The sequence below is a fragment of the Nelumbo lutea genome, chromosome 4 (genome assembly GCF_056320005.1).
Source record: "Nelumbo lutea isolate HS-2025 chromosome 4, American lotus-T2T, whole genome shotgun sequence".
Taxonomy (NCBI): domain Eukaryota; kingdom Viridiplantae; phylum Streptophyta; class Magnoliopsida; order Proteales; family Nelumbonaceae; genus Nelumbo; species Nelumbo lutea.
Genome location: NC_142687.1, coordinates 98980691 through 99007975, shown reverse-complemented (window position 1 = coordinate 99007975; position 27285 = coordinate 98980691). Strand labels below are relative to the sequence as shown.

Below are 27285 nucleotides of genomic sequence, written 5' to 3'. Positions count from 1 at the left end.
AAGCACTACATCTAGAAAGAAAAACCTTGACAAAAGGTGGGCAAGAAGTGTGAATGTCAAGAGGAGTGAGATAGACTCTAGCCCCTTCTTGGTGTGTTTTAGGGGGAATAATAACCATTTGGAAAGAAGATATGTTGGAAGCTTTGGAAGAGTTAATAGGCGATTTTTCAATTTCTTTGAAGCTTAGGAACTTGTTGGATGACCCAATATGGGTGTCAACCAATGTGTAGAGGACCTTTGTATGGATTTGATGTGGAAGGATTAAGTCAATTGTTGTAAAATTTTGCTGTTATTACAACAACTTAGTTTTGTGTTGTTCTTTTAGGCTGTGGTTTGGTAGAAAATAAGGCTTAGTTTGGAAAGAGTACAAATACAAATATGTACAGTACAAATATATACAAAAGATAAGGTTTTGCACTCTACATATTTGCATTTGTACTCCTTCCAAACTGAGCCTAAGAGAGAAGGAGAAAGTTAGGGAAAGTTCTCAAGTAATTTTGCAAAATTCCTTAATAACTTACTGTTGAAATTACTTGTGAAGTTTCACCAACTAAAATGTTTCTACTATTTTCTATCAAACCAAACATAGCCTTATGGCTTAAACTAGTATTATGAAAAAAGGAAAAAACAATTAGAAACACATCCTATATTATAGAATTCCTCTTTAGGATGTTCAGACTACAGAGATATTGGCATGTTATATGTTGGTAAATGAGCTACCATCAACAGAAAAAAATAACAGAAAGGATCAAGGAAAAGTAGGGGTGCTCAGTCCTTTATAAATATTTTTAATATATATTATATATAATCTTGTTACTTTAAAGAGTGGAACCGGCGACCTGATATGGTAGACCTAGACAAACAACAACGGTGAGGCAATGAGATATTTGGGACTTAGGATAAGAGAAAAAATATAAGGAAAAAATGAGGAAGTTTCCCTTCATCACATGATGAGGCGAAGAGATGTTTAGGAATTTGGATCTCCGTCAAGCATTGATGCTTGGTGGAATTTTGCTTGTAGAGAAAGAAGGAAGAAGACTAGATTGTAACCAGCTCCTCTCACCGGACAACTTTATATCGAAAATATGCAGACAGACATAATAGAGTTCCTCTTCTCATCTCGCTCACTTCGCTTCATCGGCATGAGCATCAAAAGCTTGGCATCGTGACCAGCTTCTATCATCATCCACTGCATTTATACATCGAATACTTGAATTCAACCAATTTACCTGAGACCTGCCCAAGCTGCAAACCTATTAATTGTATAAAGAAAGCTTCCCAAGTATTGTGGTGTCAGAGAGATCATTACCCTTTGCAGCAATGTTATTGTTATTTTGTGTCTTTATTACCTTAAAATTTAAATTTTAATCATGAATTAACTCGGAAATGAAATAGAACGACTTGCATCACAAACAGTGTAGAGCCTCTTGGGTTTGATATCGGACATTGCAGCTTTCCGGGTTCCTACTAGATCTCTGGATTATAGAACCTTTTATCAATTTCCTTCCTACCGCTCCCTTATTTCTATTTCTTTTTCCCACATGAAGAAAGATCAAGTACACTGCATTATACGAGAATGCATTTATGGGCCAGTTGCAACCACTTGACCTTAGCTCTATCTCAGCTAAACTATATCCAAAGCAAAAGTAAAAAGAAAACAGCTCCACCATTTCAAAATTGCAAATTTAAAGGAATATTTATGGATTCTATGCTAAGAAGCTGGCAGTTTCTGGAATCCGGTGGTGGAAAAATTTGAAAAAAGAATTGTCTCTTGGAAAAAAGAATTACTTCTCTTGGAAGGAAGATGACACTGATTGAAGCTACTCTAGCAAATTTGCCCATTTATTTCCTTTCAGTGTTCAAAATCCCAATAAAAGTTTCTAACAGATTGGAAAAGATGATGAGAGATTTCCTTTGGGAACCGGGAAAAGAGAAGAGGGACCATAGGGTAAGCTGGGAGGTGGGGACCAAAAGTAAAAACAGTGGTGGTTTGGGGCTTGGGAACATTAGAAAAAGGAATTTGGCCCTTCTAGGGAAATGGTTGTGAAGGTTCCCGCTAGAGAAGGAGAAATTATGGGCCAAAATAGTGGTAAGCATACATGGGTTGGAGCTAAATGGATGGGATGCTGGAATTCGAGCTAGAACTACAAGCGTCTCACCTTGGAAAGCCATTCATGATTTGTTACCAGTCTTTTCCCCTCTTATCAGGTATGACTTGAATTCTGGTAACTCCATAAAATTCCAGGAACAGACTTGGGTGGGGAGTGCCCCTCTAAAGGACCAATTTCCTTCTTTGTATGCCCTATTTAATTTAAAAAATGAGCCAGTTTCCTCTTTCATTACCCCTTCCTCTTCCATTTGTGTTTGGGTGGAATTTGGGTTTGAGAAGGGCTGTAAGAGACTCAGACCTTGACAGTATTTCGAGTCTCCTTCAACTTCTTGATAATATTTTCTTAGACCCAACTAAGGTGAACTTTAGAATCTGGACCCCCACCCCCACTGGCTCATTCTCCTGTGCCTCCTCTTCAAAGTTTTAAGCCAGTCCACCAGTCCTGTAGCCCTCCCTTTCCCTGTTAACGAGGTTTGGTGTAGACCAATTTCTCCTAGGGTTGGTAGCTTTTGTTGGGAAGCCTTTCTGGAAACAATCAACATTGGTGATTTGCTCCAAAAGAAGAGACTCAATACTTGTTTGTCCCCTCACTAGTGTGTTCTTTATAAAGCTAATGGGGAGACTGGTTTTCATCTTCTGGTGTCTTGCCAATTTGCAAAGTCTATTTGGGAGTGGGCTTTCTCCCTCTTTGGGTGTAGTTGGAACCCTCCATCAAATTTGCAAAGTCTATTTTACTCTTCTTTTTTCAGGTGACATATGAAAATGGGAAGGACTATGTGGAGAGGATTGAGGGCTACGGTATGTTGGTCCTTATGGGAATAAAGAAACTTCAATGATCTTCTCTGAAGTAGAGAGAGGTGCTGAAGAATTGAGGGCACTGATCCATATAAGGGTTGTACAGTGGATGAAATCCCTAGAGCTATTCACAGATTATACAGTGGATGACATGTTGAGGAAGTGGGGTGAGATTGCTAATTGTACCTAGACCAAAACAGTAATTAGTGTGTCTTGGACCCCCCCCCACCCACCTGCGGGTTTCATAAAACTAAACTTTGATGGGAGTAGCAGAGGGAATCCTAGACAATCAGGGATTGGGGATGTTTTCAAGGATGAGAATGGGGTTGTTTCTACCATGTTCTCAGGCCCAATTGGAGTGGGTGACTCTCTCAGAGCCGAGATCCATGCAGTTATGGAAGGAGTCCGGAAAGCTAAAGAGATGAATATCAGAAAACTCATAATTGAATGGCACTCGGAGATGGTGGTAGGGTGACTGAATAAAGACAATAGTGGCTTATGGAATTACAATAATGTGAGGAAGAAATTCAGATGGCCAGTTCGAGAAATGGAATTTAAAATCAGTTCGGTAAAAAGATCAGCTAATTCTTTTGTTGATGGGTTGGCTAAACAAGGGATGGAGAGGGAGTCAATGTTTTGGGCACAGATGTAATGCTATTTTTTCTCTTTCTCTCTTTCTTTTTCCTTTCTTGGGGCTCAAGCTGCAGTTGGAAGATAAGAAAGTTTGTCTTCCTCTTTGTAATAATTATTGTGATTAATTAATGAATTGTGTTATTGATAAAAATAAATAAAAAAAAAAAGTAGAAAGTTATGCCCCACAAAGGACTTTAATGTTTCAAGCATGGGAGTCATCTCCTAGCAGTAGCTTCTAATACATCTTTGACAGCTATTCCACTAGTAACCTAGGATTGTCAGGTGTCGGATGAGTGTTCAGAGAAGCAACAGATTCTGTTGGTTTACCCAGGGCTGAATGGCCAAGGTGGCTGTGCAAGGGCTAAAATTCTAGCATGGCACAAGGAGTAAAGCTTGGTTCCACCTTCTGACTTAATGGACTCTTTGTGGAAGGCAACTCACAAGTGGTGATAGCAGGGTGGATGATCTCAAATGCTGATGGACCTTACTTGCTAAAACACCATATTAGAGAAGCCAAATCTTTAATATCCATTGTGAACGGATTCCCAGATCTGCAAGGTCCATGACAGATGAACTAACAATTGAATAGCCTGAGGGGGGTAACAGTATAGAAAGCAGGTAACCAAGAGTAATGAGTTGTATACTCATAAGATTTCTTTCTTTTCGTTTTTTTTCCTGTTTTAATGCCAGTTCTGTCAGTGGCATCAGAACAGGAAAAACCTCAAAGTCCTAATAAATGAAGGAATTGAACTCTAATGCCTTGGATCTTTCATCTACCTTCTCCATCAGACCAAGTGTGCCTCTTCCAACCTCATTACAACAATAAAACAAAAGAAATAATAAAAAGAATAAAAATATTAACAAGCAACTGAATATAACTAATTGTAAGGGATTTACCAGTCGGAAAACTATTCACATTTCAATTACCACCATTCTTATTATTATGAAAAGGGGAGCTAATGCAAATAGTAATACAATGAGCTCTGTATATCCAAGAAAGAATTCCATAGCAAAGAAGTTATAGTGGAGACTGTAGTGATGGGGGTGGTTCATTGAGTAAAGACCCTTGTTTTGTCATGTTTCCACTGGAAGATATTATAAGAAGATGGTCTCATATACCAGATTCTTCCGCAACAAGAGCAATCTAGCCAGCTGCACTCTATCATAAAATAAAACTGAATTTTGATAGAAGCAGCTTAGGAAATCCAGGGAGATCAGGCATTGATGGGGTCCTCAGAGTTGTTTGTTGCCCATCAGGAGCTTAAATTGGGGAAAGCGCTAATACTAGGAATATGATTACCTGGAACTCATTTTAGCTGAAGTTGGCCCTGTTGTCAAATTGGACGGGAACAATCTCACCCTAGACCGGATGCACTTCCCAAGAGTCTGTGTCACTGTTGACATTTCTCAAAAACTGGAACTGGAGGTCCCGATCAAAGCCAGGGCTTACAAAATTATCTATGAAAACTTACACAACCTCTGTCTGGTCTGTGGCGTTGCGGGTCACAAGACAGGTCAATGTACTACTACTGCCGAAAAAGAAAAGGCCAAGCAGGTCCAAGGTTGGAGGGTACTAGAGTCCAAGAAGAAATCTTGAGTGGGACACCGCTTTCCAAGACAGTGGATGCCACGACGATTTTGGTACGCAAGCATGAACAGGAGGAAAAATCAGTGGTTAGTTAACCCAAACTATAAAGGTGGTAGAACAGCAAACAAGTTTGTCACCTTCCCAGGTAACCGGAAGGTTGTTGATGAGTCCTACACTCCTGCAATTCGTATAGAGCCACGTGCCAGCACAAATCAATGGATTCACAAAAACTGGCATAATGACGAAGGAACTGAATCTGTTAAGGGAAAAGGGAATGAAAGAGCCAGCCATCAGAAGGATGAGGCAATTCAAAATTATGAGAACTTGAGGAGGATGAGGATCTGATCGATGAGGAGGAAGAGATGGACAAACAGTGGGAGATCCAAGAGGATCAAAGCAACCCACAAATGGCTAAGGATGGAAGCCATGCCTAGAGCTCCATTACTGGATAAAAGGAGCATGGAAGGAGAAACTGGGGATGCCAACAACTGGGCAAAGAGCAGTAAAGTGAACAATGGTGCGAATTTTGACTTGAAACGTTAGAGGAATTGGAAGCACAAAGCAACGTCGGCATCTTTTTGTTCTTCTGAAACTTTTTTTTTATCAATAACACCAGCTTCATTAAATTAAAAGAAAAGAGGGAATATGGATACAAAAGGAGAGATAAAATATCTTAAATCCCCAAAAACAGAAAACAAAGGGAGTGCAAAGAGAAAAGATTAAAAATTAGCCCAAAAAACAGACTCCCTATTCACTCCTTGCTTGGCCAACCCATCCGCAAATGAGTTGGCACTCCTCTTCACCCAGCTGTACTGAATCTCAATGTCCCTACCCAGCCATAAGAACTGCTTTTTTTTCATTGTTAAAGTTCCACAAACCACTGTCATCTGTCTTCAACCAACTAACCACCACCTTCGAATCACCTTCCAGGATCAAACGGCTGATATTTAATTCCTTGGTTCTTCGAACTCCTTCAAGTGCTGCAAGGATCTCAGCCCTAAGAGAGTCACCTCCAATAGGGCCAGAGAATAAAGCAATAACAATCCCTTCCTCATTCCTGAAGACTCCTCCAATCCCAGAGGGCCCTGGATTCCTTACACTGCTGCCATCAAAATTCAGCTTTATAAAGCCGAAGGGGGAAGGGACCAAAACGGACAAAGAGTCCTCTTGCATCTAACATTGGAAGCAATCTCTTTCCAGTTTCTTAGCAAGTCATCCACAAGAAAACCTGAAAACTCCAAAGATTTTAGCCAATGGACAACCCTTAAAATGCCTGAGTTTCTTTCTTCCCACAATGACCAGCATATCGCTGCCTTAATACACCTCCACATAGTCTTCCCTCGCTTCTTAGGCCAACTGAAAAAATGAGAAAACAAACCTTGGACAGTCTCCAGAGGATACCAAGAACACCCAAAATGGGAGAAAACCCACTCCCAAACAGTTTTAACAACCTTACAAGAGACCATGAGGTGGTAGCCAGATTCCCCATCAGCTTTACAAAGAGCACATCTATTAGGAAGTAGACAATAGTTGGGTATCTTTCTCTTAAGTCTAAAGTGTTGATTCTTTCCAGGAAATTTTCCCAACAAAAAAAAAAACAACCCGATGAGGAATAGGCCTACTCCAAATTTCCTTAACTGTAAAAGACAACACAAAGGAGATAGGAGGCTGAGTTAAGGTTTCAAAGAATGAAACACAAGAAAAGGTACCAAAGCTAGAAGGGATCCAAAATCTGGTGTCTTCCTTAGCAGGGTTTAGGAAGACAATCTCAAGGAAGGCTAGCAAAGTTACCAAACTATCCATGTCCGTATCCCTAATTTCCCTACGCAAGCCTAGGTTCCATCCAAAGCCAGAAGTGGAGGCTGAAGGGACCAAGAAAGAAGATATGGGTTCATTTTTCAAGTCTGATAAAGCATACAAGGAAGGAAACCGGTCCTTCAAAGGAGAATCCCCGACCCAAAGTTGTTCCCAGAATTTTATTCAGTTACTAGAGTTTAGACCATACCTGATCCAAGGGGAGAAAACAGGAAGCAGATTGTGAATGGATTTTCCAAGGAGAAGCAGTTGAAGCCCTTGCCAAGATTCCAGGATCCCAGCCATTGCCTTCCAGCCCATGAATGCTAGCCACAATCTTAGTCCACAATTTATCCCTTTCCAATGAAAACCTCCACAACCACTTTCCCAATAGGGCCATATTCCTTTTCTTGAAATTACCAATCCCAAAACCTCCTAATGACCACCTCCCAACTCACCCTATAATCTCTCTTCTCCTCTCCAAGCTCCCATAGAAGGTTCCTTATTAATTTTTCCAAAAGATTGAAAACCTTTGAGGGGATCTTAAACACCGACAGATAGTAGACCGGTAGGTTAGCTAGGGTAGACCTAATGAGAGTGACTCTCCCACCTAAAGAAAGATAATTTCTCTTCCAGGCCGCCAGCCTCTTTTCAAACTTCTCCACTACCGGAGCCCAAAAACTAACACTCTTTGAATTATCTCCTAAAGGGAGGCCCGAGTATGTCAAGGGCCAATCCGAAATTGCACAACCTAGCTCACCTGCAAATTCCCTTAGGTCCCTTTTGTTCACATTCACTCTCGCCACACAACTCTTATCAAAGTTCACCTTGAGGTTAGATATCTGCTCAAAGAGTTGTATTGTCAACTTTAGATTCTAGATCCAATTGAAGTTTCCTCCATAGAATAGGATAGTATCATCTGCAAACTGTAGAAGTGTTAAGGGAACATCCTCCCTTCCTACTCTCCACCCTCTTATCAAATTCCTCGAGTCTGCTCTATGGATCATCATCTGCAAACTGTAGAAGTGTTAAGGGAACCTCCTCCCTTCCTACTCTCCACCCTCTTATCAAATTCCTCGAGTCTGCTCTATGGATCAATCTCCCAAGCACATCAACAATCAGGGTGAAAAGAAATGGGGAAAGAGAATCTCCTTGTCTTAGACCTCTCAACGCAAGAAAGAAGTCAACCACTGTCCCATTCACCAAGATAGAATAATGACAAGTCTTAACACAGCCCCAAATCCACTTACACCACCTGTCTCCAAAACCAAAACTCCTCAACACCTCCATCAAGAAAGACCAATCAACCAAGTCATAAGCCTTCTCCAAATCCAATTTGCAAACCACTCCCTTCTTCTTTGACTTCCTAAAGCTCTCCAAGCTCTCGTTTGCAATGACAATCTGATCGATGATCTGTCTTCCCTCCACAAAAACACCTTGGTTGGGTGCAATAATAGAGGGAAGCACCTTCTTTATCCTAAGAGACAGCACATTTGCAATGATTTTGTACAAACTAGTCACCAAACTAATAGGTCTAAAATCCTTTGGTTAAGAAGCATCTTTCTTCTTTGGGACTAAAGCAATGAAAGTTGAGTTCAAGCCCGGATTTATTACACCCCTCCTGTGGAACTCCTCAAAAACTGATCTAAGATCATTCTCCAAAATATCCCAACAGTCCTGGTAAAAGGCCATTGTGAACCCATCTGGACCTGAAGCTTTTGTCCTATCCATTGAGAATACTGGTTCCTTTACCTCCTCCATATCAAAACTTTTTTCTAACCATTCTTTCTAGTCTACACTCCGAGTCGACCAATCCAATCCCTCCAACCACACTCTCCCATTCATAGGCCTTCTAAAAATAGATTTTAAGTGGTTTACTAGAGCCTTTGCAATTTCTGTCGGGTGGGACAACACTGCTCCATCAACTTCCAAATTAGAAATGAAATTCTTCTTCTCCTCCCATTTGCCACTAAATGGAAAAACCTTGTGTTTCTATCTCCCTCCTTTAGCCACTTACACCTGGACTTTTGCCTCCGACTGATTTCCTCCTTAACCAAGATGTCCTCCATTTGCCTCCTCAAAACCCATCTCAACTTCCTTTCTTCCTATCCAAAGGAATCTCTCTCTTCCTTCAGGTCCAAATCCTCGATTTGCCACACCAGAACTTGTTTTCTCTCTTCTAATCTTCCAAACTCCAACCTATTCCACTCCTTTAATGATTCTTCTGAAACTTTATCAGCCCGACATAGTTTGCCTTATGGGAACTTGAATCAATCCCGATAAGGGGGAGAAAATCATGAAAATTTTTAATTTTGATAAAAAATATATATTGTAAACCTGTTACGCTTTTCAGGTGGCTTATAGTTATTGTGGAAGAATAGTATTAGTTTAAATGTGGTTTTTTTCAAACGAAAGATCAATCCATTCGCTAGTCTTTGAAAAAAGTTCGACCAGTCCCATGGAAAATCGCCTTTGTATATGCTCCCCTTGGAGCAACCGATGGTTTGGAATTGAACTGTGGATATCAGCACCCGTGTAAATAGACTATGGTGCCTCATTGGGGATTGCAATTCTATTCAAACCCAAGAAGATAAAACTAATGGCAATTTTGTCCAATCCCATGCAAACAATTTCAATAACATGATCATGGAGTCCAGCCTCGTTGAACTAAAAGCAAAAGGAAATAAACTTGCAAGGAAAAAAGGGCTACTCATGGAAAAACTAGATTGGGGATTCATAAATCACATTTGGCAGCAAGGATATCCACAATCACAGCTGACCAACCTCCCCTTTCTAAGTTTTGACCATGCTCCTCTACTTCTAGTAAATGAGGATAAAGTTGATTAGGGCCTCAAGCTTTTCTAGTTTGAAAACATGTGGTCCCTAGACAACAACTTAAAAACATCATAGAGGATACTTGGAGTATTGAAACTCGAAGCTCAAGAGGCCAGTAATATGTCCAAAAGGCAGGCCTTTTGACAAGAGAAATAAAAACGTGGAGGAAAAAGTCCTCGGGAACATCTTTGACCAAAAGCAAAATCTCATGGAAATTATAGCGAATTGTCAAAAGGATAGAGAAAAAGACCCACAAAATACAATTTTAGCAAAGAAAAACGTAGCTTACCAGAAACAATTAAATAAACTCCTAGAAAAGGAGGAGACATTTTGGGCTCAAAAATCCAAAAACCTATGGTTAAAAAATTGGGGAAAAACACAATATTTTCACAAATTCTTGAAACCTATCAGCCTTTGTAATGTGATATACAAGATAATTGCTAAAATAGAAGTCAGCAGGCTAAAGCCAATCTTAACAAAATAATATTTGTATACCAATCGTCTTTTGTTTCAAGCAAGCAAATAAACGATAACATTCTAATGGCACATGAAATTTTTTAGTACCTAAGGAAAAAGAGAGGTAGATCAGGCTACATCAAGGCAGTATTAGAGAAAGTGGGATTCCATAACAAGTGGATAGGGTGGGTGATGGAACGTGTGACTACTGTAAACTACCAAATATTAGTAAATGGATCCCCATCAGAAGCCTTCAGACCCTCCCTTGGGATTAGCCAAGGTGACCCCCTGTCCCCATACCTATTCGTGATCTGTGGTGAGGCCTTAACCAAGAAGGTCACAAATATCCCAATACTTCAATTTGCAAATGATTGCTTATTATTTGCAAGAGCGAATCTGGACTCCTGCCATGAAATCAAAGGAATTTTGGAGGACCATGATAGAGGCTCAGGTCTAAGACCAAGTTTTCAAAAATCTACCATTTATTTCTTAAAAAATGTGCACCCCAAATTGTAAAGGAAGCTGGCAAGAGCAGTGGGGATACCAAGAGTAAATAAAGAAGAAAATTATCTAGGGGCTCCCTTAATTAATCAAAGAGTAACCAAGACCACATTTAATGATCTGGTCAATAAAATAAAGTCCAAATTGGAGGGAGTGGAAAGCTAAAACTCTCTCTATTAGAGGTAGAATCACCCTTCGTTGGTATTCCAAAAGGCCTCACCAAAGAAATGGACAAATTGCAATGGCAATTACTGTGGGGAAAGAAACAAAACCACAAAAACATTAGCAAAATGGGATTTAGTTTGTCCTGAGAAAAGAAACGGAGGACTTGGGGTTAGAAAAATGAAGCAAATTAAACCAAGCCAACCTCATGAAACTAGATTGGAAGATTCTCTTTGATAATGATAACCTCTTGGTCCAAGTGATAAATAATAAATATCTGAAAAAATAATAGCTTCCTGAATCATCACCCCCCAAAATCTAGCTCATGGGCATGGAAGCAATTAAATAAGGGAAAAAAATTCATGGAGAATAGGAAATGAAGCCTCTTCCAAATTCTAGGTCAATAATTGGGTTAATCGTGGTCCCCTAATAGACCAAGTACCAGCGGACTATAACTCCCTTAGAAACCAAGATAGCACTAAGGATAGACCCCTTGTCTAGAAACTGGGATGGGAGAAAATTTGAAAGGACACTTCCAAGAGAACTCATCCCCAAAATTCTAGCCACCCCCATTCCTATGGCAAACAAAGTGGATGTTTTTCAATTAGCTCAGCCAATAATTTAATAAGGAATGATCCTTCCTGAAGCCCTCATATAGTCAGTTTGCTAAGGGGGTGTCAAAAGCTACAGTGTTTCACAGGAGGGGAATCATTAATCCGGGTTTAAACTCCACATTCATTGCATTGGTCCCTAAGAAGAAAGAGGCATCACATCCAAGGGATTTCAGGCCAATTAGTTTGGTGAATAGTCTGTACAAGATAATTGCAAAAGTCTTGTCTCTAAGAATTAAGAAAGTTCTTCCAGCCATTATCACACCCAATCAAGAAGGTAAGACTATAGTAGATTGGCTTGCATGTAAGGGGCAGGACATTCAGGAGGCTTTGACTACTTCACTCCCGTGGGACCTAGCTTACCTTCTTTTTCTCGATGAAGCAAGAAGAATTCTCCCTCATTGGAGTTAATCTCTCTTTTGTATCAAAAAAAAAGGGGAAAGCAATAAACTTTAAGAATGTCATTGTGGGTGGAGATTCCCAATTAATAATAAGCAGCTTACTCTAGGTCCATTGGGTGAACACTGAGCAGCAGGATGAATGGGGTGATGAATGGCAATGAATGGTGCTGAATGACAGTAAAAGGGGTTTCCAAATGGGTGCAAATGGTGAGTCACATGGATTCCAATAGTTTCACAAGGGTTGGGATCGAGGAGACCAGCATTACATGAACACCTGAGATGGTTATAACTCAAGAGATAGCAATGTCCAACCTAACAAGAGGTTGTAGGAGGTCCCACACACACACAAAAAAAAAAAAAGTGTTCCAATTCCTCCCTCTAGAGTGGAGGGTTTCACAGTTTCTAAGAACAGTAATCCAATCACTCTCACCCAATTTGCTGATGATTCTTTAATCTTCCCAAGGTCCATCTATCGGGATTTGCTTTTCCTTTAGGTGCCTCCTCATTTGTTTTGAAATTGCCTCTGGTATGAAAATTAATCTGCAAAAAGCCAGCTCTCATCCCTGTAGGGGAGGTGCCACATCTTGACGAACTGGCTGATGTTTTGGGTTGTGGAGTAAGCTGTTTTCCTTCAAAATTTGATGGGCTTCCCCTTGGGGCACACTGTAAAGTGAAGGACATTTGCAACCCAGAAATGGAAAGGATCAAATTCAAGCTAGCCAACTGGAAGAATGTTTACTTGTCAAAAAGAGTAAGAGTCACTCTTATCAGAAGTGTCCTTTCAAACCCGCCCACCTATTTTATGTCTTTGTTCAAGGATCCTGGCTCGGTGATTAGAACTATTGAAAAATTGATGAAGACTTTCTTTGAGATGGGCTTGAAGAGAAAAAAAGTTTTCACTTCGTGGCATGGTCTGAGGTCTGTAAGTCCAAATAGCAAGGGGGATAGGCATTAAGCCTTTGAAACAAATGAATATAGCTTTGCTAACCAAGTGGCTGTGGACGCTTACAACGGAGTGTGACCTGCTTTGGAAATCTGTAATCCAGAACAAATATGGGGAAGCTTCCTTTGGCTGGGAATCAGGTGCAACACCTGAAACTTTTGGAATGAGTGTGTGAAAGGGAATTTTGCAGAACAGGAATCTTTTTTTCAGCTGCATTTCTTTCAAGCCTGGTTTTGGCGAAAGAATTGTTTTCTGGAGAGACGGGGTGCGGTGCCAACCCTCTCAGCATGGATTTTCCTTTAATCTTTGCTTTGACTCTCAACAAGGAGGCACAGGTCTGTACATGTCTTGACTTTTCAACCAGCTTGTTTGGATGTCGAGGCTTAGAAGAGAGGAAAATGATTGGGAAGTGGAAGCTCTCGTTGGTTTGCTGCAAGCTATGGAAAAAGTTCAGTTTCAACCCCTAGGTATTGACAGGATTTGGTGGACCAAAGAAGCTTCTGCTATTTTTACAGTGGAGTCGATGCTGAATTCCTTGCTTTTGACAGATGATCCTTCCCCCCCCCCCCTTGGGTTTGGTTTTGGAAGACAGCTATTCCATTGAAGGTTAAATTCTTTATTTGGGTTTCCATCAAGGGTAAAATTCCCACTATAGATGTGTAAGGAGAAAAGGGATGATCCTTGTTAATCGATGTTCTTTATGTGGAGAGGCCAAGGAATCTGCCAATCATCTGCTCATCCTTTGCAGCTACTCTCACAAGGTTTGGGCTCATGTGTTTGGTATGAACTAGATCACCCCCTCGGACCTTGCCCTTCCTCTTGCCTCAGTGGCGTGGTCAGGCTTTTTCAAAGAGGGGTAAGGTTCTCTGAAAAGTCTCCCCTTTGGTGGTTTGCTGGTGCTTATGGAGAGAGAAACAACTGCTTATTTGAAGACAAGGCCAGTCCTCCGGAGAAAGTGTGCTGCTACTGAGAAAACTTTGGTGAAATGGATCTCCATTAACAATCTATTTAGGGGTTCCCATTTTAAGCATTTTGCTGATCATTGGAATGTTAACATATGGGATGATGATTTCTCGTTGTAATCCATAACCTGCTGTTGGCTTTATCTGTATCTGGCTGCTGAGGAAATCTCTACCTCAGTAGCCTTATCTTTTTCTAATCTTTTGGTAATATTCACCATGTCTCAAAAAAATATAGGCAAGTAATGAGGGAAAATAGAAAACGGATGCAAGAATTTCAACAAATATTTCAATGCATCATAAGGGAAGCAAATGACTTGGCAGATACGTTAGCCAAACAAGGGGTAAACAGGGCACGACTATATTGGGGGCTAACAAATGAAGAAGCTGGGAGCTAGTTTGTTATATATTACTAAAATTTATATTGGGGTTAGGCAGCTAGGAGCCTAGGACTACCTAGGGATTATTGGGGTTATGAAACCCTTCTTTATATATATTTTTTGATATGTAACTGTAAAACTTTATTAAATTATATAAAGAATCCATATGTACAAAGTATTTTGAAACCCCTTTATAGGATGGAAGTACTCCACCTATCCCTATACATGTTGAAATCATTATACTGCAGCCCAGAAAAGTTGCAGTCTATTAACCTAATTTTGCTAACATGTCAGCCATTCCATTTGCTGACCTGTTGATCAATTTAAATGATATACCCTTTCCACCCGTCAACCACTGAATCTTCTTGATAACTTGCCTAAATTGCCACATTGCCTGGCTGTTATTGTGAATGAAGCCAACTGATAGTCCCCTTCCATTATCAACTTTCTGATGTCCATTAATCGTCTTAGATTCACTATTGTAATACAGCCAACAGTTCTGTTCTTAAAGAGTTCCTATCTCTAATAGGCCCCGAGAAAAGCGCCTCCACTCCGCCATAACCATCCCTAAACACCATTCCCACTCCTGAAGAACCTAGAATACCAATGCTAACCCCTCTTTCTATATGCTATGTCGTTTCATATTTAATATGTTCAGATTTCAAAAAAAAAAGAAAAAGAAAAAGAAAAAGAAATAAGGACTATGTATACCTCAATTGGTTAGTGTTACATCTGGTTCTTACATCTCTTGCGGTTGTGGCCAGCCTCCTTGCATAGACTGCAATGAAGTGGCCTCTTCCCTTTGTTTTGAGGCTCCATATTTTTTTCTTTGTTTTGAGGCTCCATATGTTTCTTTGGACGACCACGCAAACGGCGAAGACCTGGAGGAGGAGAAGGAGGACGAAGAAGACCAAGTCCAGAACTTGAAGCATCATCCTCAATCCCATTTACGGAGGTACCATCAGGTATTTCATTTGTCCATACTGCATGAATGCACTCTGAGTAAATGGCCTGTTGAGTCTCTTTTAGGTAGCATTTTTCCACATATGAATAAATGTCAGCTTGAATACTTTTAAGGGCTGCACATGCATGTATACATGGGAGACCAACCATATCCCACTCCCTACAAGAGCAAGTCCTTTGGTGCAGGTCCACACAATAATTGATAGGAATCCCAAACACTTCAAATCTAAAGGCTGATGAACAACGGAAATGTAATCCTTCACTTTTGCTAATATTCTTTTTCAACAGTTCTTCAATTGTACCACCCACAGGAAATTTCCAGGCAGCACAATTAGCTTGCCTTCCAACCATGATATCTGTTATATTTTTACAGATTAGGTTAATCAATTCTATTATTGACAACTCTTGTGCTTCTGGAATCCATGCACCATAAGAACCGGCAATATTCACACTGAACTGGTCATAACGCTTGCCAGGGAATAGTGAATTAGCCCAGTGAACAGGTTCATTTTTCAGAACCCAGTCATATGCCTCCTCTGAAATAGACCTCATTTTCCCCAAAGCATCGTCAAAATCTACCCTAGTCTTTGCATATGCAATTTTATCCAATAACATCTTTAGCACATCCTGCACCGGAGGGGACAAATGTAAGCATTTCAACATCATCTTGAAACCTTCGGTCAAGTGATGGTAACAACGTGCATGAGGCACTGACCCATATATCTCCTCAACTGCCTTAACAATGTCTCCCGTCCTTTCAGACACAAAAATGATATCTCTATTGTCATCGAGAGCCACCTTTACGTTTCTGAAAAACCATCTCCAATTTTCCAAGGATCCTGACTCAACCACAGCAAAAGCCACAGGAAACATCCTATTGTCAGCATCCACAGCTGTCACAGAAAGTAATGTATGAAGATATTTTCCATTCAAAGATTTCTCCTCCACAAAAAGAATAGGACGGCAACCAACACAGAACCCATGAATAGAAGCATAGTAAGCAATAAATAGCTGATGGAATGTTGAGTCACTTTTTGACGTGTATACAGCAACAGTGCCAGGGTTAGACTCAACCAGTCTTTGGCAAATCCAAGGTACAAGCTTGAAGGAGTTCTTCAGTGATAAGTTTACAGCCTCCTTTACACTTTCCTTGCCCCGCCTGGCCTGATGATAAGCTATGTCAACATTGTAGTCACGCTTTATTTCCTTAATTACATCCTGTGGTGTATAATCAGGATTATTTCGAAATTTTTCCTTTATAACATTAGAAACCCACATCTTTGATATTCGGTACTTCACAGTCTCCTCATAATTAGTTGGGTGGGTATGTTTATCTTCATATTTGCGTACCCTAAATATGTTGGAGCTTCCTACTGCACTAGCATAGATTTTCCATTGGCAGCCATCAGCAACACAATGCGCAATTATTCGCTCACGGTCATTCCTAATATACTTGTACCCAAAATGGCAAGCTATTGAGAAATTGGCAAGTGCATTTCGGAACTCACTGCCATTGTCAAATATCTGTCCTACCCCTTTTATGGCATTCTCCCATAATGCAGACAGCAAAGGAGCTTTGTCATTTGACCTGTTTGTTGCTTCCTCAAGGTTAGAATCTTCAACTACAGATCCTACCAAAACATCTCCAGAGCACCTGGATCATAGTAATTTGAGTTACTTATCAAATGATAATAAGAACATTATCTTCCATAAAAGAAAAACGTCATCACTGTGCAAATTACCTTGTAGTTTCCTGGGGTTCTACACACCTCTCTTCTGTAATTACATAAACATCTGCAAATCCTTGGTTAAAGCCTAGCAAATTTTCAAAATCAGACTGATCCGACAAAGCAAGAAGGCGGCTCTTGTCAAATGGAGTGGAATATTTCAAGGTTACTGTGTTTGGATCAATTTCAAATTTGCTGCAGAGCTCGCGTACAAAATCACTGTATTTAGTATTGCTGTCAACTCTCACTCCTTTTGTAATGCCGCCTTTGTAAGAGACAGATCCATCTGGATATGTTACTAACTCACCACCGCTCATGCAATAGCATAAGATTACCTTCTCCGAATCAGACACCATTCCTAAATATTAGTTCTACATAAATCAGAGTTAAAACTGATTCTATTTTGTAGAACAGTTGAGAAATGTTTTCATGGTCCAATTAAAGCAGTGCACTCCAGTACTACGGTAAATGTAACACTTGATATGGTAAGCTATGTCCTAAAACATCAAAGAACAGACAATAGTTACCAAATCATACATTTTTCTATGTAATAAATCACCCAAACAAATAGGACACTGAAGAAAAGAAAATATTAACCAAATGCACCAGATATTGTATGTAATAAAGCAATCAAAACCCTATAAAGTTGAATAACAGAGAATCAGAATACACCCCACCAAGTTATTTTATATAATAGAACAACCAAAACCCTAAGAGCGTGAATAACATAGAATCGTAACACAACCCCACCTGATTATTTCCTGCAACAAAGCAATCGAAACAAAAAAGACATTGAAGGTAGAGCACATTAACAACCCAAGCAACTTGCTTTTTGTACGTAAAAAAGGCAACAAAAGCCCTAGAGCACTGAATAACAGAATCTTAGTCCAACCCAGCCAGCCAAACAGAAAGAAGAAAACTTAACTTGGCATGTTCAGGAACCCACATTCAGTGATGGACAAACCTGGAAGGAACTCTTCTATGGCTGATTTGGAACAGAGGATGAGAGGACTCCCTGTGTTCGTCAACGTAAAAGAAGGATTTTTCCGTGGACACCGATGGTTCTGCAGTCGATCGAAATGCCAAGGAAGAAGGAACCACTACATTCCAATTGTTGGAGGAATAGGGATTAGAGTGCGCTCTTTGGAAGCAAGTGAACGCCTAGAAATTGACTCCGGATCATCCCTACCCACAAAAACACTTACCTCCGTGGATTAGGAATATCTCTTCTCCGGTCATAATAACATGAGAGGATGAGATGTTCGCCATGTATGGATGTGCTGTAACATTGATTCCGATGGGTAGAGTTGTTGTGGATGGGTAGAGTTGTTAAAATAAGTATTTATTTAAATAAACATTTAAAATAAATAATAAGACCACATAACAAATAAAAAATAGGATAAATACAAAAACCTCCCCCCTGAAGTTTGTGACAATAATAAAACTTCCCTTCTAGTTTAACCTTAGCGAAATCCTCTCTTCTATTTTCTAGAAAAAAAACGACAAAAGCCTTCCTTCCGTTAATAAACCTGATGGAAAATGTTAAACTGATGATAATTTTTTTCAAAATACCCATTTTACCCCTGTATGAGCTATTATGTACCTATATTTACCAAAATACCCTTAAGATGCCAGATCATCCAAGATATCTACTCAAACAATTCATTATGGGTGGTGAACACCAGGGCATTGAACAACGAGTCCTGCCTGGCCCCTCTCCACAATTTTACCCTCCACAGCACTCCCTTTGAATTTGGCGATAATCACTAAATCTCTTCTTCTACTACAACTGCTCCAATTCCTCTCCTGCAAATCACTTGGTATACCCAGTGACTTGTGCTAGCCAGCCATCACTCCTTCGCAATGTTTCTGTATGATGGGCAGTTTGGTTTGAATCTTTCTTTAGCGACATGCCAGTCAGTTGTGACGCAACACATATTCCATTTAATGAGCAAAAGAACTATAGGGAGGTTTTGAAGGAGGGATTTCTTTTGCAATGGGATCCAAGTAATTGCATCAAATGTGAGGGCAGTGGCGGCCGTTATGGGCTCTATAATAAAAAAAATTGTATGCTTTTGCCATGATAGACGGCATCGCTTAAGCTAGCCAAATGATCATCCATGTGTTCTTCAGATTTCTTCCCTGCTTCCTTTTAACAATTCTTTACCAATTTAGACTCGCAGAAAGAATAGAGAACAGCATGGTCTCTATGTTCTTCTCTGTGTCTCTTATTTTTACCATATATTTTCCATCTTGTACCTAGGAAAATTGAATTGTGAAATAGGAAGCTCAATTTCCAATGATCAAATTCAAAGTGGAAGTTAGTTATGTAGTGACTTGTGAGAATCGCCAATTTAGAGTGGTTACGACTCACAGCACTATCTGAGAGTCTGGTAAATTGGCATCCATTTGTTCTTCAGATTTCTTCCCCGGTTCGTTTGCTATGCTTGGTTTGAAATAAAAGGTAGGGAAGCGGGAAGCCTATACCACAAACGATGTTTGTACAGGTTTTCCTCCCTTTCCCTTACGTCCCTACCTTCTCTCAAACCAAACATAGCAGAATTATATTCCAATCTTGGAGGTTTCTTGCTTAATTGCCTGCTGGCTTACTTCGTCAATCGGTTCAGAAGGAGGGATCGGACGACTATTATAAGACTAATTTTCTCGTGTCCACCGATGAAGGGGGAGAGTACGAGCTCATCTACTTCAGAAGGCTTGATGACGAATTGAACAAGGTAAACAAGTTTTACCAATCTAGAGTGGAGAATCGGCCAACAAGATCAAGCACAGCCCTTGTCCGGTGAAGAACTGTCGTCGGAATATTCCGAGCACTATGACTGTTTTCTTAAGAGAGTGTAATGAGTTTTTCGAGTAAGGATAAAATTGGTATTTTGCAAATAGCTTAGATGATGTATAAGGATAAAAATGTAATTTTCAATGTTTTTCGTCAGGTTCATTAACGGAAGGGGGGCTTTTGTCGAATTTTTTGAAAATAGAAGAGAAAATTTTGCTAAAGTTAAATTAGAGGGGAGGTTTTTATTATTGTCAAAAACTTTAGGAGAGGTTTTTGTATTTTACCCTAAAATATAAATATTATTCCTATTTGATAAATAAGCAACCTTTAGACTATTTATTATAAGTACTTATTCCTATTTTTTTGTACGAGTTTATCCCTTAAAAAATTTTGAAATTCCTATTACCCCTACAGAAGGAAAAAAATCCTCTTATCTTCTCCATTTGCACAAGAATTAAGGCTATTTTAGCGGGGAGTTCAAAAGAAGAGGCAATTGGCAACCGAGAAAATGAAATTTGCTTTTTGAAAATAAAAACCATCAACCTAAATTACTTTATGAAAATTGCTTTTTGAAAGTAATTTATGAAAACTGTATTTTTGAAAGTACTTTGTGAAAGTTGCTTTTTGAAAATATTATATATTAAACATTTTCTGGTTATTCAAATTACATTACGGATATGATCTAGGTCCATACCATTTGGATCCTACCTAGTACCTACCTATAATGATGAAGACATACTTGGATCCATAGATTTAAGACTCATATTCTCATAATTAACAAAACTACTTCAATAATTGACCAAGTGAGGGGAGAAATTTTGATCATCACCAACTTTATTGCATGGCTGAACTGATTTGCTGTTACATGGAGGTTGAAATATCACTTGACATCCACAAATAGGAAGAGAAAGAATGCTATTCATTGGTTTAAGAGATGACTTGGATCGGTGGTCCTCAAATCAAAACTTCATTGCTAACTTCCATTGCAGTTGGTTGTTTCAAAGAGTTGTTTAGATCATCACAACTGAATTTACTTGATCTACCTTATGATCTAGTACAATGGGCTTCCATTCTCAAGCTTACAATTGTAGGAACAGCGTGGGTTCTCACCCAACTTCTATAAGATAATCCACTTCTATAAGATAGTCCACTATCTTCAACTTCTCTACATATCTTAATTAATGGCATGATTAATGATGCGTTTGTCCCTGATAATGGCAAGATTGGCGGTGTGTTTGTCCATGAATGAAGCCTATGTCAGGGGTCTCCTCTTTCATTTTATTTGTTTATTCTCTATATTGATGTCTTGTGTCTAGGTTACCGGCGCGACATCTTGATACAAGTGATCTAAAGGGTTTTGGAAATAGCTAGATGTGGTTCTAGATAAATCCACCTTCTCTTTGTTGATATATGCTAACTTTTATAAGATAATCCACTATTGTATTTTCTTCAACTTCTTTACATATCTTAATTAATGGCATGATTAATGATTAATGATGTGTTTGTTCTAGAAAAGATCAACAAGTTGTTTCAACAATATTGTGGTTGGTGGGGACAAGAAGTTCATCTCTCAAAATCAGCTATCCTATTTATCAAAAATGTACACCACCATTACAGAAAAATATCAGCCCGGCATTTAGGGCTTCGTTTGGTCACCGTTTCGACAAATATTTGGGAGGTCCCTTGTTAATTGATGGTAGAAATAAAGATAACCAGTAGTTCATCATCAATAAGGTGAGGGATAGGTTAAAAAAGATGGAAGATTGTTTGTTTATCACTTGTTGGGCATGATGTTCTTATAAACTCAATGATTTCAAGCATCCCCATTTATTGTATGGCAACCCAACTGTTTGTTAGATAGTGTATGCACTTAGCTCCAATCAGAATGATGTACATTATGACATTTAATGTAAATGAATAAAGTACATATTTGATTCATGTTATTATGGTGTGTTTTTATATAATACACTTAAACCGGACACATATGAGATTCGTGTTAGTTTAGAATCTTCACAGCCATTGGATAGATCTAGGGAGATTTATCTTGCCAATGCTGACACTAATATACCACATACCACAAAGTTGGTTGGGGTGGCTTGTCTCAGCTGCCAGGGTGAAACCTAAGATACATGCAGTGTGGGTTTTCTTGAAGCCCTGAACCGGACCAGAATTCCAGTATTGCCCTGGACCTTGGAGATAAATGGGCAAAACTAGAATGTTACACTTGACCCCTAGACTCGATTATGATATTACACTAGGTATTGGATTGGGCTATCTTTGATATGCCAATCAATGAGATCCTTAGAGGGGGTCAAAACCTAGGTATGTTGGGATAGTCCGAGAATTCATCTGAGTGGGTGATCATAGTGACAAGATCAGCCCATTTGTCGGACAAAGTGAATGATCGGGGATGCACTCTCTCTGATGGAAACCAAAATTGTCGACTGCCAACAGTCGATTTCAAGATTGATCCTTGAAAATGCAGTTTTCTAAAATAGGGAATGTAATTCCCACAAGGGAGAAAGAGAGAGAGAGAGAGAGATTTTGAAATTTTGCCTAACCTTCAAGCAGGGTTCGGCCATCCATATGATGGATCTCTCATCCCTTCATTGTTACCTTGTCAATTTCAAGATTCTTTATCCTCTTTGACTTGAGATTTTTGGTGGGGATATGAAAACGAATACACAACACATTTATCTTTGTGCTTGGAGTTCTTTCAATTGATAAATTTATGGGAGGGCTTGGCATCAAAGAATTTGGAGTTTTAAACAAAGTCTTAGCCCTAAAGCTCATGTGGCATTTTCTAACCAATTCAAGCACTTGAATCAAGTTTAGTTCAATGCACCCTAATTGTAGAAATATTTTGGTATGGGTCTCTTCTCCATTTTATGCGTTTATGTTTTTCCTAGATTTTTTTATCAGAAATTAAAGAAAAATACAACTTCAATGTTTGGGCTTTTCTCTGTGCATCAAAGGGTGATTCTTGCTTGGGAATTGTTGTCCTCGAGTCATTTTACCTTTTTACAAGCATGGGAACTAATCCTAGATTTTTTATCCTTAGTTATTTTTTAAGATATTTTATTCTCCTTTTATATTCCCGCCAACTTGGTTTTTAGGATCTTGTTGGCTCTCGACCGGGTACTGACCTGTTGTGGTGGGTATATTGTGTGTTAGTTGATTGTTGGAATGTTGTAGGGTTGCCAAGTGCCTTGTTCAAGTCTAATGGAATAGCCGAAGGAGGTACAAACTATTTCCAGGATGTTCCCAAGTAATGTTGATTCTTCTAATGGTATGATAACCATTATAAAACTTCATGGGACTGTTAGACAATGCCTGCCCTTAGATCCAATCAGATTGATTTACCGATGCATTTATTGTAAATGAATAATAAAAGTATATAATTGTTTCATGTTATAATTGGCATGTTTCTTGTAATTGCCCCTTAAACTGGATACTTATGAGATTCATGTTACTTTAAAATGTTCTCAGTCATTGGATAGACTTAGGGAGTTTATTTTGCCAAGGCTGACACTAATGTGCTACCAAGAAGGTTGGGACAGCCTGTCTTAATTGCCAAGGTTAAAATCGAAGCACATGTAGTGTGTGTTTGTTTGAAATACTAAACCCAGACCATTTTTCAGTTATGCCCTAGACCTTGGAAACCGGTAGACAAAACAGAAAAGTTACAAATAACCCCTAGACTCAATTATGGTACTGCAATGGGTGTTGGATCAGACTGTCTTTGATATGCCAATTAGTGAGATCCTTTGAGGGTCAAAACCTGGGTATGTTGGGGCAGTCTGAGAATTCATTCGAGTGGGTGATCATAGTGACAGGATCACCCCCTTTGTCGGACAAAGTGAATGATTAGGACTGCACTCTCTTTGATGGAAACCAAAACTGTCGGCAGTCAATTTCAACTGTGTTTGAGATTTGTTTTGCAAAATATATTTATATGATTATATGATTATATATATATATATATATATATATATATATATAATTTTGAGAAAAATATTTGCAAAAGATTTTAATTCTCGGGACCCATCCGAGTAAAGAGTGCAACACTGCACCTTGCAGTCAGGGGAAAGGTCCTTCCCTATCGGGCAGTGATTGATCATTATGGGCTGAGAGGTTAAGTGTAAGAGACCATTAAGAGTTGTTTACCTAATGGGTTATATCTTACTTAAATCCATTGTCCTTGGGCCTTCATAAGATGGCTGAACTCAATGATCATTTAATATAAATGTTGGGCCCATTAAGAGCCCATACTGATGAACTCAAGGGTTCGCTGTACTTGATAGTGAATTCAGCCAAACCTTTTCATAGAGGCTGGGTCGAACCCATTAAGAGCCCATACTAATGAACCCACACCATACAAAATGAACCTAAATGGGCCAGCAACTACCTAGGGATGTGAGCCACTTGCTTTTTAGGCCCAAAGCCCATGATTAATTGGATTAATCAGGGTATCACATGACAACTTAAGCAGTCATGTAATTTGGGCAAATATGGGTTTGGATATGTGTCAAGATCAGACAATATGATAAGAAGATGAGTCTTATCCACTTAGAGAGTCCAAATCCAAATAAAAATTTGGATTAGAAACATCCTAAATTGATTAAGAGTGTTAATCCTTAAGGCTAAGAAAAGAGGAGACCAAATATGCTCTAGTTAACTCTACTCTCAGTTCTCTCTCTCTCTTTCTCTATTCTCGCCACCCCAGAAACCCTAATTTGACCTCCACTTCTTGGATTGATCTTGATCAGTTCCACCTCTGATTTTTGCAAGAAAATGTAGAGAAAATTCATGCTCACCTCCCTTGTACGATCCAAGGTGTTGGATTGCATTTTTGCTAAAACTGCATTGCTGAACCGGCTTCAATTCAAGCTACACCATCTTTAGTGGAAGCTAGTTTTCGGATTTTGTTTGGGCATGGACTACCACTTTGGTAGCTACATTTGTGGAATCTGTATCAGGTATACTTCTCCCTTCCTTTTGGTTTCAAATCTGGTTTGATTTTAGTGCAAGAACAACATTTGAAAATGCAATTTTTCTAAAATTGGGAATATGAATCCTAGAATGTTGCAAGAAAACTTTTGAAATTTTGTCTAACCATTTGGCATGGTTCGGCCACCCATATGATGGATTTCACCTTCCTTCAGGGACAATCTTTTTAGAGTGATCTAAATCATCCAAACTTACCATTTGAGGAAGGGTAAGCTAGGATTCATTACAAGCAAAGAGGTGAAGCCAAAATCTGATGACTCCAAATTTGCCAAGTGGGAATAGGAGAATTCTTTGGTTATATCATAGTTGGTTTGTTCATGTAGCCATATATTGCTCGAATTACTTGTTTCTCTCTATTGCCAAAGATATTTTGGATCATGTTACAACTACGTACTCTTAGGTTACGAATACTACTCGAGCATACTAACTCTGAAGGGAAGCATGCAATGTGCATTAGAGGGAGAAGATTGTGGCTATGTAATTCTCTTCCTTACAATCTCTTTGAGAAGAAATTGACCATCTAGAAGCCTTGAAATGGAAGAATCCTGAAGATGGTGAACAATACCCAAAATACGTTGAGAAGAATTAAGTATTTGATTTCTTGGTGAGCTTGAATTCTGAATATGATTTTACCTAACAACACTTCTTGGGTGTAGATATTGTTTCACTTTCCACCACATACTCCCTGATACAAGGAGAAGAGAGTAGGAGGGTAGTCATGATGCATACTACCATATCTGAGTATTCCGATTACATGTCCTCCAAACCCAAACAAAGTGTAAACTGATAGGGTTTAAAAAGAAGAATGATGAGGTGGTGTGTAAATATTGCACGAATCCCAAACACACTAAGGACCAGTATTGGAAGTTGAATCCACATTTGAAGCCTAAGAAGTTTAAAACGATTAAGAAGGAATATGTTCATCTTGCTACTATGGGAGTTAATTATCCCTCTCCTAGTGTTTAAGCTCATTTACCTAATTCCTCTTATGTGATAGAGAATCTTAGGAGCCTATTGACTCAACTTGAAAAGTCAAGGTCCTCCACCTCAATTGGCACTAGTAATCCTTCCAGTACCTTTGCTAAATCAAGTATTGCACTTGATGGTCAATCTTCCTCACCTATCTCTTGGATTGTGGACTCTAAAGCTAGTGCTCACATTATTGGTATTCCTTCTCACTTACCTCTTATAAACTGGCTCCAAGGAAAGATAAAATCATTGTAGTTGATGGATCACAAATTCCAATTTTAGTTTTGGGTGAAGTTAAGCCAACTCCTTTGTATTCTTCAGTTGCACAAAAATATTTTATCTATTAGTACCCTTACCAAATCCCATAATTGTTCAATGACATTTTTCCTTCACATTTTGTTTTTCAAGACCTAAGTACAGGGGCGACATTTTGACCTAGACATGAAACATGAAATTTACCTTTTTGATAAATCCCCTAAGAAAGGATCACTGTGCCAGATTGAGTCATGCCAGACTAAAAATTTGTGTCTTTTGAAGTTGTGGCATTGTTGTCTTAGTCTTGTATCTTTTAAGTCTATTAAGATTTTTGTTTCCAAACTTGTGTCAGTACATATCCAACTTGAGTCTATAATGTGAAGTCTATCATTTCTCAAAGCAATGTAAAACTATATATTTTGTGAGTAATAAAAAAAGCGATGTTCCTTTTATAGATGGATATAAACACTGTATTCCGTTCATTGATGATTACTCTTGATAAATCTCACATTATTTAATGAAGACTAGAGATGAAGTTACCTCCATTCTTCAAAATTTATTTAGAATGGTAGAAATTCAATTTAAGAAGAACAACAAGATAATAAGGTATGACAATGCTAAGGCGTATTCTAAAAAACATATTTGATTCTTCCTTCAAGAAAAAGAAGCAATTCATCAAAGACCATGTTCTCATACTCCCTAGCATAATGGTATAGCAAAGAAGAAAAATAGACATGTGGTTGAAGTTGTTAAGGGCTACTCTTTCATATGCATGTGCCCACTCATTTTTTGGGAGATGTGGTTACAGTGTATCTCATTAACAAACTTCCTTCACAGGATTTTCGCCTCTAGTATCTTCATCGTCTTCTCTTCCCTAATGATTCCATTTTTTATCATTCTCTTAGAGCCCTTGGTTATAATGGTTTGTTCATGATTTGATTCCTTGCCTCAAACTTGATCCCAAGTCCACTAAGTGTGGTTTTTTAAGTTACTCCACAATTCAAAAGGGGTACACGTGTTTTGATCCTTAGACAGGTAGACGATGTGTCTAAGAATGTTATATTTCATGTGTCTACTATGTTCCTTCAATCACCCCGTCCTTCTCTTCGGGGGAGCACATTAGTGAAGATCAAACTCCATTTTGTCTCCCTATTCCTACCTCTATAGGTGTTCATAGTTTATATTCTTTTCTTCCCACTTGCAGTGATAGTACTGTTGCTCCTGCTCCTCCTCCCCCTATTCCTTAGTAGTGGTCCTAGCAATAGTGGTTCGTAAGGCGCAAAAGGAAGGTTACTCATGAGGTTGTATGTCCACAACAATCTAACCTCCCAATTCTTAGTAATTTTGAAAGCAATCATCAACCTAAGACTATCGTTAACTCTAAACTTCTTTTTCCAAC

The 27285-nt window shown here is 39.0% G+C and overlaps 1 protein-coding gene across 9 annotated transcripts in view; it reads right to left on the bottom strand.

Annotated features, from left to right (window-relative positions):
* Nucleotides 1-18010, bottom strand: part of LOC148862145 (uncharacterized) — a 28445-nt gene extending 10435 nt beyond the window's left edge. For 3 of the 9 annotated variants that reach the window (XM_088986283.1, XM_088986285.1, XM_088986284.1), the window contains exons 1-3: nt 17823-18009; nt 16874-17355; nt 14880-16785 (exon numbers count right to left, since the gene is read on the bottom strand). In XM_088986283.1, coding sequence (XP_088842409.1) covers nt 14895-16785; nt 16874-17214 — 2232 coding nt within the window. In that variant the 5' untranslated portion in view covers nt 17215-17355; nt 17823-18009 and the 3' untranslated portion in view covers nt 14880-14894. Of the gene's footprint in view, nt 1-631; nt 1246-14879; nt 16786-16873; nt 17356-17822 lie in introns of those variants that run through there. The other 6 variants (XM_088986287.1, XM_088986281.1, XM_088986280.1 and 3 more) reach the window with 6 other exon arrangements.
* Nucleotides 18011-27285: the final 9275 nt, after the last annotated feature.